At 37.1% G+C, this 21,243-nt stretch overlaps 1 protein-coding gene across 1 annotated transcript in view; it reads right to left on the bottom strand.

Moving 5' to 3' along the window:
* EYS (eyes shut homolog) overlaps positions 1–21,243 on the bottom strand; it is a 1,726,005-nt gene that overhangs the window by 239,707 nt on the left and 1,465,055 nt on the right. The window contains exon 32 of the mRNA XM_059941649.1: positions 8,806–8,914. Within this exon, the coding sequence (XP_059797632.1) occupies positions 8,806–8,914 (109 nt within the window). The remainder of the gene's footprint in view (positions 1–8,805; positions 8,915–21,243) is intronic.

Here is a 21,243-nt window from a genome sequence, read left to right as displayed (position 1 = left end):
CTTAAAAACTGTTTGGAGACATTAAATGAAAGGGGATTAAAAGGAAGAATCAGTATTTACCTAAATCAGTATTTATGTAAATTCTCCATCCCTTTACAGTTCAAAGATTACCCCCCTCCCCCATAGTATGATAACCTGCGAGCATAGTCTCTTCTATATTAATCTATATCCCTTTTTAGGGCAGGGTGTCCAACATGGTCGTCCTGGGGTTCTATCACTGTCCACAGCAGTGGTTTGCAAATAGGAGGTTTAATACAAGTCTGTTACAAATGACCTGATTCATGAAACTCAATCTTGCACTTCTGCAGTCTCCTACTTGTCTTTTAGGCCTCCTCTCCTACTTTACACTTCCTTAGAACCTAGAAATTTGCCAGATTCATCATATGTGAGGTCTCACTGGATATCAACCAAGAAGGAATATTAATATGGCTTGAATTCTAATATAGTTCTCTTTATTTAATATATATGGCATAGGGTACAGAGCAGTGCTTATATGAAGTGCTTAAATTTCTTATAAGATTAATATGAAGTAGCTCACATAAAGAGTTTTTTTTAAATTTTATAAATATCAGTGAAAACCTCATTAGCCTCATACTTCACAGTTAAATCTCTGATTATTAAGACTTTCTAGGATAAAGAATGTTCTCAAAATAATATCTTCTCAATTTGTTGAAGAAAGAACTGAACTTTAGTGAAGCAATCAATGGATTGAGTTGCTACCTGTGAGCAAGTGGTATAAGGAAGTGGAAATACAAAAGGAGGATGTAGGATGATTCTTGTTTATAAGAGAATGAAATGTAATCATGGGAAATAAACATAAAGAAATTAAACAGAAAATAACATCATACAGATCATCAAGATGGCAGAATAGGAAGCTCCAGAAACTCTTTCCTCCATGGAGACACTGATTCAACAACAATACACAGACCAAGTTTCTTTGTAAGAAATACATAAGTTCAGTTAAGAGACACTGTACCCCAGGTGACTGTGAAACCAGCTGTGTTGAGGCTGGCAGGAAAATCTTTGACACTCACACACCATAGCTCTCCCACAGACTCAGTGAGACATAATTGGGAGAAAACTTCCAGCTCTGAGTCTCTCTCTGGGGAGGGAAATAGAAAACTAAAACATATATCCAATGTGCAGGCTTTTCAGGGTGCTGCCCAAGAGACTAGTTTCTGTCTTGATTGAATCTAAGTGCTGACAGGAAAGGGTGCAAGGTTGGGGGTCCCTGAGAACAGAGGTGAAGGTTTGGACTAGCACACGTTCACTCACTATAGACATCCCCTCCCCGACCCCCAGCTCAGTGGGAAAGAATGGGCAAAACCTGCAACCCCTGACTTCTCCCTGTGAATGGAGTGTGCATTCAAAATAATGGCTTTTCAGGGGTGCTGCCTGAGAAATGGGTCTCCTGTCTCCTTTGTCTTAAAGCACTGACAGTACCTGGCATACAGTCAGCCCTCTGTGTCCATGGGCTCTGAATTTGCAGAATCAACCAACTGCAGATCAAAAATATTCGGAAAAAATTCCAGAAAATTCCAAGGCACAAAACTTGAATTTGTCACATGCCAGTGATTATTTACATAGCATTCAAACTGCATTAGATATTAGGAGTAATCTAGAGATGATTTAAAGTATACAGGATGTGCATAAGTTATATACAAGTATGACACCATTTTATATACGGGACTTGAGTCCATGGATTTTGGTATCTGTTGGGGGTCCTGGAACAAATCCCATGTAAATATCAATGGAAAACTGCACTCTAGATGACTGGGGGGGTCACTGAAAACAAAAGAGAGTTGGACAGTGTGCTGCTGCTCTTGATGCAGCATGGCCTCTTCCTGGGGCTGGGGCAGCGTGGAAGAGTAGAGAGGCATGGAGTATGTTTCCAGCATTCTGGCTTTTCAGGGGTATTCCTGAGGGACTGGTTTCTATTTTGCCTGATTCGGAGTTCTGACACAACCCACATACTCTACAGAAACTTTGGGGCTGCTGAGAATGAAAAAGAACTGGGTGGCTTGTAGCAACTCCAGAGAACCTGATGTACTGCAGACAGACACTAGAGGGAGCAAAAGATTATAAGCAACTGAAAAAAGAAACTGACAAATTCCTATAACAGAGAATTTAAAAGACAGGCCCAGAGAAGAAACATCCACAGAAAAGTTTTGAAAAGTTCCCAGAATCTCTTGCTGGGCTGATTAGTGAAGAACCTTTCCTATACAAAGCAAGTCCATGTGGCTGGGAGAAATGGCTGTTTCTTCAGATGTGTTGATTCCATTACAAAGTTACAAGGCACAAGAAGAAACACAAAAATATAGCCCAATCAGAGAAACAAAATGTCTCCAAAAACCAACCTTAAAGAAACAGAGGTATACAAATTACTGACAAAAAAATCAAAATAACTGCCATAAAGATGCTCAATGAGCTCAGGAAAATGAAACATGAAGAAAATGTTTATTTTTTAACATTTAAAATGTTTTATATTCTTTATTGAGAATATCAGTAAAGAGATAGAAAATATAATAAAGAATCAAGCAGAAATTTTGGAGCTGAATATATAAAAGCTGAAGTGAAAATTCACTAGTGGGGTTCAACAGCAGACTTGATCAAGCAGAAAAAAGAATCAGCAAACTCAAAGAAAGGTCATGTGAAATTATCTGGTTAGAGGAGTAAAAAGGATAAAAGATTGAAAAAAAGTGAAGGAAGCCTAAGGGACTTATGGGACACCATCAAATGGACTAATACATGCATTATGGGAGTCCCAGAAAGGGGAGAGGGGAGAGAGAGAGAGAAAGAGAGAGAGATGCAGAATGCTTATTTAAAGATATAATGGCTGAAAACTTTCCAAATATGGGGAAGAAATAGACATTCAGAATCAAGAAGTCCAAAGGACTTCCAAGAAAGAACTCAAAGAAGTCCATACCAAGACACATTTTAATCAATTTGTCAAAAGTCAAAAGAAATACAGAATTTTGAAAGAAGAAAGAAAAAAGTGAGTTGTCACATACAAGGGAGCCCCATAAGACTATCAGTGTATTTCTTATCAAAAACCTTGCAGCCCAGAAGGGAGTGGGATAATATGTTCAAAGTGCTCAAAACAAAACGCTGCCAAACATGAATACTGTATCTGGCAAAAACTGTCCTTTAAAAATGAAGAAGAGATAAAGGCTTTTTCAAATAAACAAAAGCTGAGCAAGCTTATCAGTACTATACTTACCTTACAAGAAATGCTGAAGGGAGTCTTTCAAGTTGAAATGAAAGGACACTAGACAACAACATGAAAGCATATGAAAATATAAAGCTCACTGGTAAAGGTGGCTATATAGACAAATATAGTAATGTAATGCTGTCATAGTGGTGCATAAATCACTTGTAATTCTGGTACTGAAGTTAAAAGACAAAAGTCTAAAAACACTATATAAAAATGTGTTAATTATGCACATATTATCTGTATCTATATCTATATCTATATTTATATCTATATGACATCAGTTACATGAAGTGTGGGGCAGGCAGAAGTAAAAGGTTAGAGTTTTTATATGCAATTGAAGTTAGGTTCCTAACAGCTTAAAATAGATTGTTATAACTATAAGATGTTCTGTGGTAACTTATGATAACCAGAAGAAAATGTCTAGAGAAGATACAAAAAAGAAAATAAGAAAGGAATCAAAGTATGTTACTAAAAAAAAATCAATAAAACACAAAGGAAGAGAGCAAGAGAGGAAAAGGGGGGGGGGGAAGCTAAGCAGAAAACAATGATTGAAATGGAAATAGCAAGTATTTATCAATAATTACTTTAAATATAAATGGAGTAAACTCCCCATCAAAAAACATGAAGTGGCTGAATGAATAAAAACAGATTAAAAAAAAAAACAAGATCCAACTATATTCTGTTATAAGAGACTCACTTTTGATTTGAGGACACACATAGCCTGAAAGCAAAAGGATGAAAAAAGATATTTCATGCAAATGGTAACCAAAACATTGCAGCAGTGGCTACACTTATATCAGACAAAATAGACTTCAGTCAACAAAGGACAAAGAATGACATTATATAATGATAGTAGAATCAATTGACCAGGAAGATACAATAATTATAAATATATATGCACCTGACACCAGAACACTCAGATATATGAAACAAACATTGACAGAACTAAGGGAGAAATGGACAGTACAATAATAGAATGAGATTTTAATATCCCACTTTCAATAAGGGATAGAACATTCATATAGAAAATAATAAGAAAACAGAGGACTTGAACAACACTATTGAACAAATAGACCTAACAGACATATAGAACATTCCATCTGACAGCAGCAGAATACACATTCTTCTTAAGCACACTGCAACATTAACCAGGATAGATTACATGTCAGGTCACAAAACAAATCTTAACAAATTTAAGAAGATTGAAATCATACCAAGTATTTTTTCCACCCACACTGGAATAAAACTAGATATCAATAGCAGAAGGAAAAAATGGAAAATTCACAAATATGTGCAAATTAAACAATGTGCTCTTAAACAACCAATGGGTCAAAGAATAAATCAAAAGAGGATTTGGAAAATATCTTCAGACAAATGAAAACACAAAGTACCAAAACTTATGAGATGTAGCAAAAGCAGTACTGAGGGAAGTTTATAGCAGTAAACACTTTCACTAAAAAGAAAGATCTCAAATCAACCCAACTTTACGCTTCATAGAACTAGACAAAGAAGAACAAACTAAGTCCAAAATTAGCAAAAGGAATGAAATTATATAACAATTAGAGCAGAAATAAATAAGAGAATAGAAAAACAATAGAAAAAAATTTTAAAAACTGAGTTGTTTTTCTGAAAAGATCAACAAAATTAACAAACCTTTAGCTACACTAATTAAAGAAAAAGAGAGAAGACTCAAATAAAATCAGAAATGAAAGAGACAACATTACAACTGATGTCACAGAAATAATACAGATTATAGAGATGACTATGAACAATTATACACCAACAAGTTGGATAACCCAGGAGAAATGGATAAATTCCTAAAAACATACAACATACCAAGACTGAATCACAAATAGAAAAGCTGAACAGATCAATATGGAGAATGAATCAGTAATCAAAAACCTCACAACAAAGAAAGTCCAATACCAGATGTCTTCATTGAAAAATTCTGCAAAATATTTAAAGAAGAATTAATACTGACCTTCTCCAGACTTTTCAAAAAATTGAAGAGGAATGAATACTTCCAAACTCATTCTATAAGGCCAGCATTATCCTGATACCAAAGATAGAAAAAGACACTATGAAAAAAGAAAACTACAAGCTCATATACCTGATGAATATAGATGCAAATCTCAAATAAAATACTAACAAACCAAATTCAAGAGCACAGTAAAAGAATCATACACCATGACCAAGTGAAATTTATCCCTGTGATGAAAGGGTGGTTCAACATACAAAAATCAATAAATGTGATATACTACATTAACAGAGCAAAGGATAAAACTCACATCATCATCTCGGTAGATGAAGAAAAACCATTTGACAAAATTCAACCTTGTTTCATGATAAAAAAGACTCAACAAACTAGGAAAAGAAGGACTTGAACAGACATTTCTCCAAAGAAAACATACAAATGGCATATGTAAAAGGTATATGAAAAGATGTTCAATATCACTACTCATCAGAGAAATGCGAATCAAAATCATAATGAGATACCACCTCACATTTGTTAGGGTGGTCATTATAAAAAAACAACCAAAAGTAACAAGTGTAGACAAGGCTGTGAAGAAATTGGAACCTTTCTGCACTGTTGGAGAGAATGTAAAATGGTGCAGCTGCCATGGATAACAGTATGAGGGTTCTGCAAAAAATTAGAAACATAGAACTATATGACCTACCAATTCCATTTCTGGGTTTATCCAAAAGAATCGAAAACAGATCTTGAAGAAATATTTGCACTTTCATGTTCATTGTACATTATTCACAATAGCCAAGAGGTGTAAACAATCTAAATGTCCATCGGTGGATGAATGGATAAAGAAAGCACAGTATATACATGCAGTGTAATATTATTCAGCCTTATCAAAGAAGGAAATCTTATCATATGCTACAACATGGAAGAACCTTGAGGACATTATGCTGAGTGAAATGAGCCAGCCTCAGAAGGAAAAGTACTGGGTGATTCCACTTATATGAGGTCTCTAGGGTAGTCACAGTCTTAGAAGCAGAAAGTAGAATGATGGTTGCCACGGGCTGGTTGGAGAGGGAAATGGGGAGTTGCTGTTCTATGGGTATAAAATTTCAGTCATGCAAGATGCAACGATGTGCCTACAGATAACAGTATTTTACAGTATACTTAAAAATTTGTTAAGAGGATAAATCTTATAGTATGTGGTTCTTTATCACCGTAAAAAGAAAATAATAGCACACAATAAGTGAGAATTACATAAAAGAGTTAAGAGTTGCAATAGAATGATTAAGGGAAAACACCGTTTCAAAGGTTGTGAGGCAGCATAGTGTTGGTTAAAAGCATGGGTTCTTTAGTGTGAATGTCTGCAACTGAATCCCAGAATAGCTGTGCGTCCTTGGGCAAGAAACTTAACCTCTCTTTGCCTTAACTTTACTCCTCTTTATTTGGAGAGGATAGTATTTACCTCACAGGTTTTTTTTTTTTTTTTTTTTTTGGTATGGATTAAATGAGTTAAAGTATAAAAAGTTCTTAGAACTGTGTCTGGGACACAGTGCTCTACGTGTTAGCTGTTACTGGTAACAGTATTAAGGAGAGATTTTTATTCTTTACTTTCAAAATTACCCAAAAAATTCTCTCTAAGTTAATGTGTGTTTCTTTTATCCAATCTATAATATAATTTTGGATTTAATTCTCTTGGTTTTGGTCTGGCTTTGTTATAGGTTTATGTTCTGAAAAGTACCATTCTGTACATAATGGTAATTTATATACGTAACAATTCCTACTAGATTACAATGAGCAGAGACAGAGCTAGAACCTGTTTTTAATTGTTTTGGCCAAAGTCTATGACTAAAATTTAAGTGACTTCAGCTCACAAAATCCTCAATGCTTATATCCTATTCCACAAATTTCCACCATCCTCTCACCGTAATAAGAGAGGAAAAGGGAGTAGCAAAATGTATAATTCACACAAAAAAATGGGGAGCTGGCCTGGAGGCTCCTGGGGACAAGTCCAGGACTGGGGTCTAGTCTGTGAGAAGCTCACCACAGTGGGTGCCGAGCTATGGGGTTAACCTGCTTTCTAAGGTGGAAGTGATCCCCTCAGACTTCGGAGCACTTGAGTTGGGATGAACATAAAGAGGCAGAGTGTTGTAAACAAGCTTTAGAGAGCCTAAGTGCATCTCTCTGTTTACCACCCTAAAACTATCCAAATTCTTTTCAGTTTAAATCATAAACTGTAGTCTCTGTGTGAGGATGGGCATTCAGTCAACCTAAAATGTGAGGAGACTTATTTGTCACACATGTATCTAGCGTTTTCAGCAACAAATGACATTTATTGAACAAGTTGAATTCTATGAATTAAGATATAATTCATTTATGTTTATGTTATAACATATGTTTTTCATAAGAAAATATGGAGTTCTCAATATAAAAAGTGGATGACTATAAGGAATTAATAAAGATAAAAATCACACTGGCTGCTTTACATTGTATTTTTCACAAAACTATGAGTGTTTCCTATATTTTCCACCATTTGAATATTCCATGTCATGAATCTAAATATTTGGTCATCTTGGGCTCTAGCATTACTTTTTACAACACAGAAACCAATTTTATACCTATCCTGACAATCCACTCGACATTTTTGAATCGCTGCACCAGCAAATGAAGAGCTGTAAAGTGTATTAGAAGGGAACAAAAAAGGTTGGGAATCAGAAAACCAAGGATCAAGTCTCTTTCTTTTGCACCATGAAATTTTAGACATCTGACATTCAGTTTCCTTAGCCTTATAAAAAGGGTAATCACTCTTTGGAGGGTTCTTGTGAAGATAGATGAGATAATATATATGGCCATAATTTGGAAAATGTAATATAATTATGCAAATGTTAGATATTCCTATGTGCTTCTTTTGGATGCCTGTATACACTCAACAGGAGACTACCCAGAAAAAATAGAAATAAAAGGAAATTTCCAATTCATTAGGGCACTACACATTTCCAACTTTACTGTGTACCAAAATTAGCATTTTGGAGCTCTAATTATACAAATTAACTCTCCATGATGATCAAATGGACCAGAAATTCTTTATCTTAAATGTATTGCTGTAAAGTCATACTAAGAAGCATGTAGCCAACAACATCATTAACATGAAAAGAATTCAGCAAATTGCCTTGTCTCTGGCGGGACAGACATCCTCTCTTCTTTCAATTTAGCTTCATTCACTGTTTCTAAGAAAAGTTTCCTGTAAATCTAAAACTCTGAGAAAGGACTTTAAACAGCATAATGCAAGCACTAGCATCGACTATAAAAATGTAAGTTTTTAAGCACTGTTTTATATCTTGCTAATCTTTCCCCATTCCTGACCTGTTTTATTAAAATAAAGCATATTATATGCAAAGTGTGAGAGTTGTTAAATTTAATAAAACTTTTATAGTGACAGGCGGTATTAAATATATTTAATTATACCTAAAGAATCAGAGATGAATATTCTGGTGTTTTGTTGAGAGCTTTTTACAAGGAATCTGTTCTCTAAAGAAATATGATTAATGCTTAGTAACGTAAACACTTTGAAATATTGAGGGTACACTTAGTAATGTTTGAAACTGGATATTTGCATATCTACCTGGGACACATGAGGTATCTTGGTGTCTTCTTTCCATATTGGAGGTTTTCCATCTGCAGCCATTTCAATCATACAAGCAACCCTAGGGCTGCCAACAGGCATTGTGTAGCTAGAAATAAAGTGGAAGAGGCCATTACTGTATGCGTTATTGGTAAGAACAGGATAACTTTGCACATAGATAAGTACTCCAAAGAGAGAGGTACATTCTGGATCACAGTAACCCTAAAATATCGTCTCAACCAAGTCTGAACATTTTAGGATCGATAAAGACATATTTCTTTTCTAACACCGCATTTTATTTTCCTTCTCTCCTCCTGTCTTTAAATCAGGAGTTGAAATGCTTCCAGAAAGTTAAACCCACACAGAACAAAAAGAGCTTACTGTGTATGAGTAGTTATTGATAACTTTTAAGTGCTCACTATGGTTGACATATGTTCTCATTCATGTAGGAGATTGTTGGACATGTAACATTGATGTTAAATGATGCTAAACTCCCTAGGTAGAAATTTCCCTTCCCTGGCCTATGGGGGAGATAGAAATGGAATAAGAAATGAATGGCTGCATACCCTGGAGCTGTGAGATTACCCTGTGATACAGTTATCAAAACTCAGAAGGCAAGCTGCTAATATACCAGCTAGTACTCTGTCTCAGAGATAACCAAGAGTCGAAGGTTAAGGGAATTTGTGGAACGAGTGGCGGAAATGGTCAATACACAGTTGAAAATTTATCAGAGTTTATAGAACGATGCAATCAAATGAAAAGGTACACATACGGAAGTACTTGACATACTTTTAAAACTGAATTTTAAAAGACAATTCAGTGGTTATCTCTGCATGATGAAAGTATGAATAATTCTTTTTAACTGGGGTATAGTTGCTTTATGATGTTGTGTTAGTTTCTGCTGTACAATGAAGTGAATCAGCTATATGTATACATATATCCCCTCCCTCTTAGTCCTCCCTCCCACCCCTGCATCCCTCCCATCTAGGTCACCACAGAGCACTGAGCTGAGCTCCCTGTGCTGTACAGCAGGTTCCCACTGATAATTTTAATGCACATTTTTGCTTATTTGTATTTTCTAAATTTTGGACAGTGAACACAATTAGTTTTTATTTTAATTTTGACCAACGGCCCCAGTATGCTCAGGACTGAGAGGTGTTCCAGGTCACAGGACTTTTCAGAGCTAAAACGAAGGAAGTTTCTGGCAAACGAGCATAGATCGATCACTGATCAAAATTCTTAAGTGCTAGGAATAATCTCTTAGAGTCCCATTTACATGAACTTTATATCGAAGGGACACACGAGGCACATTTGCCATTGTAGTTGATGTGGGCTTATACAGACATTTTATACTGGAGATGGGGGAATAGCTGTCAGGGATGCACATGTCCTTATTAAGAAATAATAAGCTCTCTTATTACTTCACTCAGAACTTGTTAAAAGCTAACCCTGAACTGCAGTTCTACAAAAGAAGTCACTCTACTCCATCTGCTTTCTGTTACCTCCTGCCTTTCTTCCCTTGACCCTTCCGGCAAATGGTTGATTCTATTATCTGCTTCATCTATGTACTATTTTGGAAATTGATACTCTAATTTAACCAGAGATTTTCCCACATGTGAATTCTTATCACATTCATTTTTATAATGCCTTATATCTGCTTACAGACCAAATTGTGTCATAAGAACCAAAAAAAAAAAAAAAAGCTCTATAAACAAATTAGACTTTATGCCACATAAATCATTTGAGGAAAAATCTACGTGCATATCTGTTATGTCTCGCAAGTATTGCTGAGGCCAACCGAGTCTAATGATTTAAAGACTCAAGGATTATATTTTGAGATAATCCATTGCCTGGCTGAGTGATTTTAGGCAAACCACTTAACCTCTCTTCCCTGAAGTGTGATTATCCACAGAAGAGAGATAATCATTCTTAGCTCATAAATGGTTGGTGAGAATCACATTATTTAATGTACACATAAATCATTCAGTGCTAATATTAAAATCCAAAGTTAAAGCAATTATTTGCTGGCTAGACAGGGATCTCTAAAGAGATTTTTATGAAAAAAATTACACAGTCAAGTCGAAATGTTCATCTACTTTTACTAATATTGCTTGTAATGGAATCAAAATCAAACACTTAGGTTGAATTATTTTAAAAATTAAAATTTGATGCAACAGACTTTTTTTTCAGTGTCTTTAACATTCTTATTTTTTAGACTTATAGTCTTCAGGTATGCTTGCTAAACAATTTGGTAAAAACAGTCTGATTTGGAAAATACAATTTATTTAAAAAATTTTAGAAGATTCTGCTCAAACTGGAAGTTCAGGATATCCAAAACCAAGGGAAGGTTGTAAAAATGTAAACAACAGAGCATGGATTTAATTACCAACCAAGAAATTTTATATAATTGAATGTTATCCAGCTTTTCAACAGGAGTTGTAGAATAATAATTAATGGCATAGAAGATATTTGTATAAAATAGAAGAAATAAGGCAATTTAGATGATATATTATTTTTATGAAAATATGCATGGAGATAATACCAGAATTACTTTCACTAACATTATCTGTGGCTATCTCTGCATGCTGGGAATGAGAATGATTTTTCAATTTGTCTCTTTTGCTTATTTGTATTTTCTAAATTTTGGACTTGAATATACAATATTTTTCAGTTTCACCTCTTAAACGATAAGTTTTTATAAAAAGCAATCAAGAATTAAATACTTTATTGACATTCTTCTGTTTTCCTGGATTTCATACCTTCCTTCTAGGTATACCTATCTCTATCTATCTTCTTGCTAAATACAGTTTAAATAGTTCTTGTAATGAGAATTTATGGGTAGTAAATTCAGAGTCATATCACCCTTGAATAATTGTTTAAAAATGTATAAAATTTTAGATTTTTTTTTTAAGAACTTTAAACAGTAGCTAATTATTTGTTGCATTCTACTGCTGATGTGAAGTCAGTAAAAAAAAAAAGCTTAAAAGCTGTTCTTTTGTTACTTTAGCTTTTCTTTTTGGCAGCTTTAAGATCTTCTCTTTAATTGTGATAATGCGTCTAGGGATGGATTAATCATTATTTATCCTTCTTAATACTCTGAGTACACTTCTGATCTCAAGAATTATGTATTCCTTCAATTTTGGAAAATTCTCACCTGAATCACCTCAAATATTGCTTTTTGACATTCTCTGAAATCTCTTATTATAGAGTTTTTCTAGAACCCATATTAGACATTTTTTGGAAGCCTATTAAAATGTCCTCTAAATTTTTAAATCTTGCTTTCACTTCTTAGAACATTCTCTTAATTCTCTGTCCTGTATTCTCCCTAGACACCAGTTTTTTCCCCTCAGTGGTCTGCATATTGGGTTTTAATTTTCAATAAATATAATCTTTTATTCCCAAGATTTTGAATCTTTTCCACATTTTTTGGTGTTTAATTTATGCCTGTTTTGCTTTTGTAATTTCTTTTTTTAAAATGAATGTTATTCATTTGTGCTCTCTAGTATTCTAAAAATACTTATTTTAAAGTTTTTGTCAGACTTTTCCATAAAAGTAATTTTATCTAGAGTGATTCATGCTCTATTTGCTGATTTGCTTGTTTCCTTTCTCAATGTTGTCATGTGTTTTGGTATTGTGCTGTTTAGGCTCATTTTGAGTCAAAAGTATTTTTGTTTTTCTCTTTTTTTCTGCACTCCTATTCTCTTTCTCCTGTGCTCTTGTGCTGTACTCAACTCTGCCTGCACTAATGAGAATGCTACCTGGTCCTCTGAGCACCTAAACTAGAATTTTGGATTCTGGATATTTGAGTAGTTCTGGCCTATGGTGATATTGATGGTCCACAGGTCCATTCACAGAGCTGCGAGAGATTATTTGGTGCACTTCTGCTCACGATACTTCAGTTGCATTCTATTTTCTTCCTGAGCTGGCAGTTTGCTAAAGGTGAGAATTCCAGATGACAGGCTCTCTCTCTCTCTCTCTCTTTGTATATATGTATCTGTCGCATGTGTTTTTTTTAATTGAAATATGGTTGACATACAATATTATGTTAGTTTCAGGTGTACTACATAATGATTTGACATTTGCATATGTTACAAAATGATCACCATCAAAAGTCTGGTAACCATCTCTCCCCATACAAAGTCATTACAATATTATTGACCATATTCCTTATGTTGTTTGCATCTTTGTGCCTTATTTATTCTATAATTGGAGGTTTGTGCCTCTTAATCCCCATTTAAAATAAAATCCATCTTAATGGCACATAATTGTTCATAGTAATCTCTTATGATCCTTTGTATTTCTGTGGTGTCAATTGTAAATTCTTTTTCATTTCTAATTTTATTAATTTGGGTCCTCTCTCTTTTATTCTTCATGAATCTGGCTAAAGTTTTATCAATTTTGTTTCTCTTTTCAAGGAACCAGGTCTTACTTTCATTGATTCCTTTTTTTTAAAAAAAAAAATTTTGCTCTGATCTCTGTGGCTTCTTTCCTTCTACTAACTTGGGGTTGGTTTTCCTTCTCTAGTTCCATTAAGTGTAAGGTTAGGTTGTTTACTTAAGATTTTTCTTGTTTCCTGAGGTAGACTTGTATTGCTATAAACGTCCCATTTAGAAATGCTTTTGTTGTGTTCCATAGATTTTTGGATCATTGTGTGATAATTTTCACTTGGCTTTAGGTATTTTTAAATTTCTTCTTTGATTTCTTCAGTGACCAATTGGTTATTTAGTAACATATGATTTAGTCTCCACATGCTTGTGTTTTTTGCAGCTTTTTTTCTTGCAGTTGATTTCTAGTCTCATTGACTTGTGTTTGGAAAAGGTGCTTAATATGATTTGAAATTTTTAAATTTACTGAAACTTGTTTTGTGACCTAGCATGTGATCATCTTGGAGAATGTTTCATGTGCAATGGAAAAGAATGAATTCTGCTGTTTTGGGACAGTATGTTCTGTATATAACTATTAATACAATTTGATCAAATGAGTCATTTAAGGCTAGTGTTTCCTTATTAATTTTCTGTCTGTTCATTGATGTAAGTGGGATGTTAAAGTTCCCTATTATTATTGTATTACTGTCAATTTTGCTCCATATTTGTTAATACTGCATTATGTATTTATGTACTCCTATGTTGAGTGCACATATATTTACAATTGTTATATCTTCTTGTTGGATTGATCCGTTTATCATTATGTAATCTGTTATGTAGTTGATACCTTAATCATTATAGCTTTTTATTGGAACATTTATTTCATTTACATTAAAAGTAATTATTGGAGGAGAGAAGATGGCGGAAGAGTAAGACGCGGAGATCACCTTCCTTCCCACAGATACAGTAGAAATACATCTACACGTGGAACTGCTCCTACAGAACACCCACTGAACGCTGGCAGAAAACGTCCGACCTCCAAAAAGGCAAGAAACTCCCCCCATATTTGGGTAGGGCAAAAGAAAAAAGAAATAACAGAGACAAAAGAATAGGGACGGCACCTGAACCAGTGGGAGGGAGCTGTGAAGGAGGAAAGATTTCCACGCACTAGGAAGCCCCTTCGCGGGCAGAGACTGCGGGTGGCAGAGGGGGGAAGCTTCGGAGCCACGGAGGAGACCGCAGCCACAGGGCTGCGGAGGGCAAATCGGAGAGGTTCCTGCACGGAGGAGCGGTGCCGACCAGCACTCACCAGCAGGAGAGGACTGGGGTTGGCGGCGTGAACACAGCCTGAAGGGGTTAGTGCACCACAGCTAGCCGGGAGGGAGTCCGGGGAAAAAGTCTGCAGCTGCCGAAGAGGCAAGAGACTTTTTCTTCCCTCTTTGTTTCCTGGTGTGCAAGGAGAGGGGATACAGAGCGCCGCCTAAATGAACTTCAGAGAAGGGCGCGAGCCACAGCTATCAGTGCGGACCCCACAGCAACAGGGGCGCAGAGGAAAAAACGGAGAGATTCCCGCACAGAGGCTCAGCGCCGAGCAGCGCTCACGAGCCCGAGAGGCTTGTCTGCTCACCCGCCGGGGCGGGCAGCGCTGGGAGCTGAGGCTCGGCTTCGGTCAGATCGCAGGGAGAGGACTGGGGCTGGTGGCGTGAACACAGCCTGAAGGGGTTAGCGCACCACAGCTGGCTGGGAGGGAGACCGGGAAAAAGTCTGCAGCTGCCGAAGAGGCAAGAGACTTTTTCTTGCCTCTTCGTTTCGCGGCGCGCAAGGAGAGTGGATTCAGAGCGCCGCCTAAATGAGCTCTAGAGAAGGGCGCGAGCCGCGGCGATCAGCGCGGACCCCAGAGACGGGCGTGAGGCGCTGGGGCTGCTGCTGCCGCCTCCAAAAATCCTGTGTGCGAGCACAGGTCACTCTCCAAACCGCCCCTCCCGGGAGCCTGTGCAGCCCGCCACTGCCAGGGTCCCGTGATCCAGGGACAACTTCCCAGGAGAACACACGGCGCGCCTCAGGCTGCTACAACGTCACGCCAGCCTCGGCCGCTGCAGGCTCGCCCCGCCTCCTCTGTACCCCTCCCTCCCCGCGGCCTGGGTGAGACAGAGCCCCCGAAGCAGCTGCTCCATTAACCCCGTCCTGTCTGGGCGGGGAATAGACGACCTCAGGCGACCTACACGCAGAGGCGGGTCCAAATCCAAAGCTGAACCCCAGGAGCTGTGCCAACAAGGAAGAGAAGGGGAAATCTCTCCCAGCAGCCTCAGAAGAAGCGGATTAAAACTCCACAAACAACTTGATGTGCCTGCATCTGTTGAATGCCTGAATAGACAACAAATCATCCCAAATTCAGGAGGTGGACTTTGGGAGCAGGATATATTAACTTTTCCCCTTTCCTTTTTTTTGTGAGTGTATATGTATATGCTTCTGGGTGAGATTTTGTCTGTATAGCTTTGCTTTATAATAGCTTTATTTTACTTCACTATATTATAGCCTCTTTCTTTCTTTCTTTCTATCTATTTTTTCTCCCTTTTACTCTGAGCCGTGTGGACGAAGGCTCTTGGTGCTCCAGCCAGGCATCAGGGCCGTGCCTCTGAGGTGGGAGAGCCAACTTCAGGACACTGGTCCACAAGAGACCTCCCAGCTCCACGTAATACCAAACGGCAAAAATCTCTCAGAGATCTCCATCTCAACATCAAGACCCAGCTTCACTCAATGACCAGCAAGCTACAGTGCTGGACACCCTATGCCAAACAACTAGCAAGACAGGAATACAGCCCCATCCATTAGCAGAGAGGCTGCCTAAAATCATAATAAGGCCACAGACACCCCAAAATACACCACCAGACGTGGACGTGCCCACCAGAAAGACAAGATCCAGCCTCATCCACCAGAACTCAGGCACTAGTTCCCTCCACCAGGAAGCCTACACAACCCACTGAACCAACCTTAGCCACTGGGGACAGATACCAAAAACAACGGGAACTACAAACCTGCAGCCTGTGAAAAGGAGACCCCAAACACAGTAAGATAAGCAAAATGAGACGACAGAAAAACACACAGCAGATGAAGGAGCAGGGTCAAAATACACCAGACTTAACAAATGAAGAGGAAATAGGGAGTCTACCTGAAAAAGAATTCAGAATAATGATAGTAAGGATGATCCAAAATCTTGGAAATAGAATAGACAAAATGCAAGAAACATTTAACAAGGAGGTAGAAGAACTAAAGAGGAACCAAGCAATGATGAAAAACACAATAAATGAAATTAAAAATACTTTAGATGGGATCAATAGCAGAATAACTGAGGCAGAAGAAAGGATAAGTGACCTGGAAGATAAAATGGTGGAAATAAGTACTACAGAGCAGGATAAAGAAAAAAGAATGAAAAGAACTGAGGACAGTCTCAGAGACCTCTGGGACAACATTAAAGGCACCAACATTCGAATTATAGGGGTCCCAGAAGAAGAATAGAAAAAGAAAGTGACTGAGAAAATATTTGAAGAGATTATAGTTGAAAATTTCCCTAATATGGGAAAGGAAATAGTTAATCAAGTCCTGGAAGCACAGAGAGTCCCATACAGGATAAACCCAAGGAGAAATATGCCAAGACACATATTAATCAAACTGTCAAAAATTAAATATAAGGAAAACATATTAAAGGCAGCAAGGGAAAGACAACAAATAACACACAAGGGAATCCCCATAAGGTTAACATCTGATCTTTCAGCAGAAACTCTGCAAGCCAGAAGGGAGTGGCAGGATATACTTAAAGTGATGAAGGAGAAAAACCTACAACCAAGATTACTCTACCCAGCAAGGATCTCATTCAGATTCGATGGAGAAATTAAAACCTTTACAGACAAGCAAAAGCTGAGATAGTTCAGCACCACCAAACCAGCTTTACAACAAATGCTAAAGGAACTTCTCTAGGCAAGAAACACAAGAGAAGGAAAACACCTACAATAACAAACCCAAAACATTTAAGAAAATGGGAATAGGAACATACATATCGATAATTACCTTGAATATAAATGGATTAAATGCTCCCACCAAAAGACACAGGCTGGCTGAATGGATACAAAAACAAGACCCATATATATGCTGTCTACAAGAGACCCACTTCAGACCTAGAGACACATGCAGACTGAAAGTGAGGGGATGGAAAAAGGTATTCCATGCAAATGGAAATCAAAAGAAAGCTGGAGTAGCAATTCTCATATCAGACAAAATAGACTTTAAAATAAAGACTATTCCAAGAGACAAAGAAGGACACTATATAATGATCAAGGGATCGATCCAAGAGGAAGGTATAACAATTGTAAATATTTATGCACCCAACATAGGAGCACCTCAATACATAAGGCAAATACTAACAGCCATAAAAGGGGAAATCGACAGCAACACAATCATAGTAGGGGACTTTAACACCCCACTTTCACCAATGGACAGATCATCCAAAATGAAAATAAATAAGGAAACACAAGCTTTAAATGATACAATAAACAAGATGGACTTAATTGATATTTATAGGACATTCCACCCCAAAACAACAGAATACACATTTTTCTCAAGTGCGCATGGAACATTCTCCAGGATAGATCATATCTTGGGTCACAAATCAAGCCTTGGTAAATTTAAGAAAATTGAAATCGTATCAAGTATCTTTTCCGACCACAACACTATGAGATTAGATATCAATTACAGGAAAAGATCTGTAAAAAATACAAACACATGGAGGCTACACAATACACTACTTAATAACGAAGTGATCACTGAAGAAATCAAAGGGGAAATCAAAAAATACCTAGAAACAAATGACAATGGAGATACGACGACCCAAAACCTATGGGACGCAGCAAAAGCAGTGCTAAGAGGGAAGTTTATAGCAATACAAGCCTACCTCAGAAACAGGAAACATCTCAAATAAGCAACCTAACCTTGCATCTAAAGCAATTAGAGAAGGAAGAACACAAAAACCCCAAAGTTAGCAGAAGGAAAGAAATTTTAAAGATCAGGTCAGAAATAAATGAAAAAGAAATGAAGGAAACAATAGCAAAAATCAATGAAACCAAAAGCTGGTTCTTTGAGAAGATAAACAAAATTGATAAACCATTAGCCAGACTCATCAAGAGAAAAAGGGAGAAGACTCAGATCAATAGAATTAGAAATGAAAAAGAAGTAACCACTAACACTGCAGAAATACAAACAATCATGAGAGATTACTACAAGCAACTCTATGCCAATAAAATGGACAACCTGGAAGAAATGGACAGATTCGTAGAAATGCACAAACTGCCGAGACTGAACCAGGAAGAAATAGAAAATATGAACAGACCAATCACAAGCACTGAAATTGAAACTGTGATTAAAAACCTTCCAACAAACAAAAGCCCAGGACCAGATGGCTTCACAGGTGAATTCTATCAAACATTTAGAGAAGAGCTAACATCTATCCTTCTCAAACTCTTCCAAAATATTGCAGAGGGAGGAACACTCCCCAACTCATTCTACGAGGCCACCATCACCCTGATACCAAAACCAGACAAAGATGTCACAAAGAAAGAAAACTACAGGCCAATATTCCTGATGAACATAGATGCAAAAATCCTCAACAAAATACTAGCAAACAGAATCCAACAGCACATTAAAAGGATCATACACCATGATCAAGTGGGGTTCATCCCAGGAATGCAAGGATTCTTTAATATACGTAAATCAATCAATGTGATACACCATATTAACAAATTGAAGGAGAAAAACCATATGATCATCTCAATAGATGCAGAGAAAGCTTTCGACAAAATTCAACACCCGTTTATGTTAAAAGCCCTGCAGAAAGTAGGCATAGAGGGAACTTTCCTCAACATAATAAAGGCCATATATGACAAACCCACAGCCAACATTGCCCTCAATGGTGAAAAACTGAAACCATTTCCACTAAGATCAGGAACAAGACAAGGTTGCCCACTCTCACCACTATTATTCAACATAGTTTTGGAAGTGTTAGCCACAGCAATCAGAGAAGACAAAGAAATAAAAGGAATCCAAATCGGAAAAGAAGAAGTAAAGCTGTCACTATTTGCAGATGACATGATACTATACATAGAGAATCCTAAAGAGGCTACCAGAAAACTCCTAGAGCTAATCAATGAATTTGGTAAAGTAGCAGGATACAAAATTAATGCACAGAAATCTCTTGCATTTCTATACACTAATGATGAAAAATCTGAAAGTGAAATTAAGAAAACACTCCCGTTTAGCATTGCAACAAAAAGAATAAAATATCCAGGAATAAACCTACCTAAGGAGACAAAAGACCTGCATGCAGAAAATTATAAGACACTGATGAAAGAAATTAAAGATGATACAAATAGATGGAGAGATTTACCATGTTCCTGGATTGGAAGAATCAACATTGTGAAAATAACTCTACTACCCAAAGCAATCTACAGATTCAATGCAATCCCTATCAAACTACCACTGGCATTTTTCACAGAACTAGAACAAAAAATTTCACAATTTGTATGGAAACACAAAAGACCCCGAATAGCCAAAGCAATCTTGAGAACGAAAAATGGAGCTGGGGGAATCAGGCTCCCTGACTTCAGACTATATTACAAAGCTTCAGTAATCAAGACAGTTTGGTACTGGCACAAAAACAGAAATATAGATCAATGGAACAGGATAGAAAGCCCAGAGAGAAACCCACACACATATGGTCACCTTATCTTTGATAAAGGAGGCAAGCATATACAGTGGAGAAAAGACAGCCTCTTCAATAAGTGGTGCTGGGAAAATTGGACAGATACATGTAAAAGTATGAAATTAGAACACTCCCTGACACCATGCACAAAAATAAACTCAAAATGGATTAAAGACCTAAGTGTAAGGGCAGACACTATCAAACTCTTAGAGGAAAACATAGGCAGAACACTCTATGACATACGTCACAGCAAGATTCTTTTTGACCCAGCTCCCAGAGAAATGGAAATAAGAACACAAATAAACAAATGGGACCTAATGAAACTTAAAAGCTTTTGCACAGCAAAGGAAACCATAAACAAGACCAAAAGACAACCCTCAGAATGGGAGAAAATATTTGCAAATGAAGCAACTGACAAAGGATTAATCTCCAAGATTTACAAGCAGCTCATGCAGCTCAATAACAAAAAAACGAACAACCCAATTCAAAAATGGGCAGAAGACCTAAATAGACACTTCTCCAAAAAGATATACAGATTGCCAACAGACACATGAAAGAATGCACAACATCATTAATCATTAGAGAAATGCAAATCAAAACTACAATGAGATATCATCTCACACAGGTCAGAATGGCCATCATCAAAAAATCTAGAAACAATAAATGCTGGAGAGGGTGTGGAGGAAAGGGAACTCTCTTGCACTGTTGGTGGGAATGTAAATTGATACAGCCACTATGGAGAACAGTATGGAGGTTCCTTAAAAAACTACAAATAGAACTACCATAAGACCCAGCAATCCCACTACTGGGCATATACCCTGAGAAAACCATAGTTCAAAAAGAGTCATGTACCAAAATGTTCATTGCAGCTTTATTTACAATAGCCAGGACATGGAGGCAACCTAAATGTCCATTGACAGATGAATGGATAAAGAAGATGTGGCACATATATACAATGGAATATTACTCAGCCATAAAAAGAAATGAAATGGAGGTATTTGTAATGAGGTGGATGGAGTTAGAGTCTGTCATACAGAGTGAAGTAAGTCAGAAAGAGAAAAACAAATACAGTATGCTAAGCCATATATACGGAATCTAAGGGGAAAAATAAAAAAGGCCATGAAGAACCTAGTGGCAAGACGGAATAAAGACACAGACCTACTAGAGAATGGACTTGAGGATATGGGGAGGGGGTGGGGTGAGATGTGACAGGGTAAGAGAGTGTCATGGACATATATACACTACCAAATGTAAAATAGATAACTAGTGGGAAGCAGCCGCATAGCACAGGGAGATCAGCTCGGTGCTTTGTGACTACCTAGAGGG

This window comes from Balaenoptera ricei, chromosome 12 (assembly GCF_028023285.1).
Source record: "Balaenoptera ricei isolate mBalRic1 chromosome 12, mBalRic1.hap2, whole genome shotgun sequence".
NCBI classification, from domain to species: Eukaryota; Metazoa; Chordata; class Mammalia; order Artiodactyla; family Balaenopteridae; genus Balaenoptera; species Balaenoptera ricei.
Note: the sequence above shows the minus strand (reverse complement) of the source record. Positions and strands in the feature narration are given on the sequence as shown.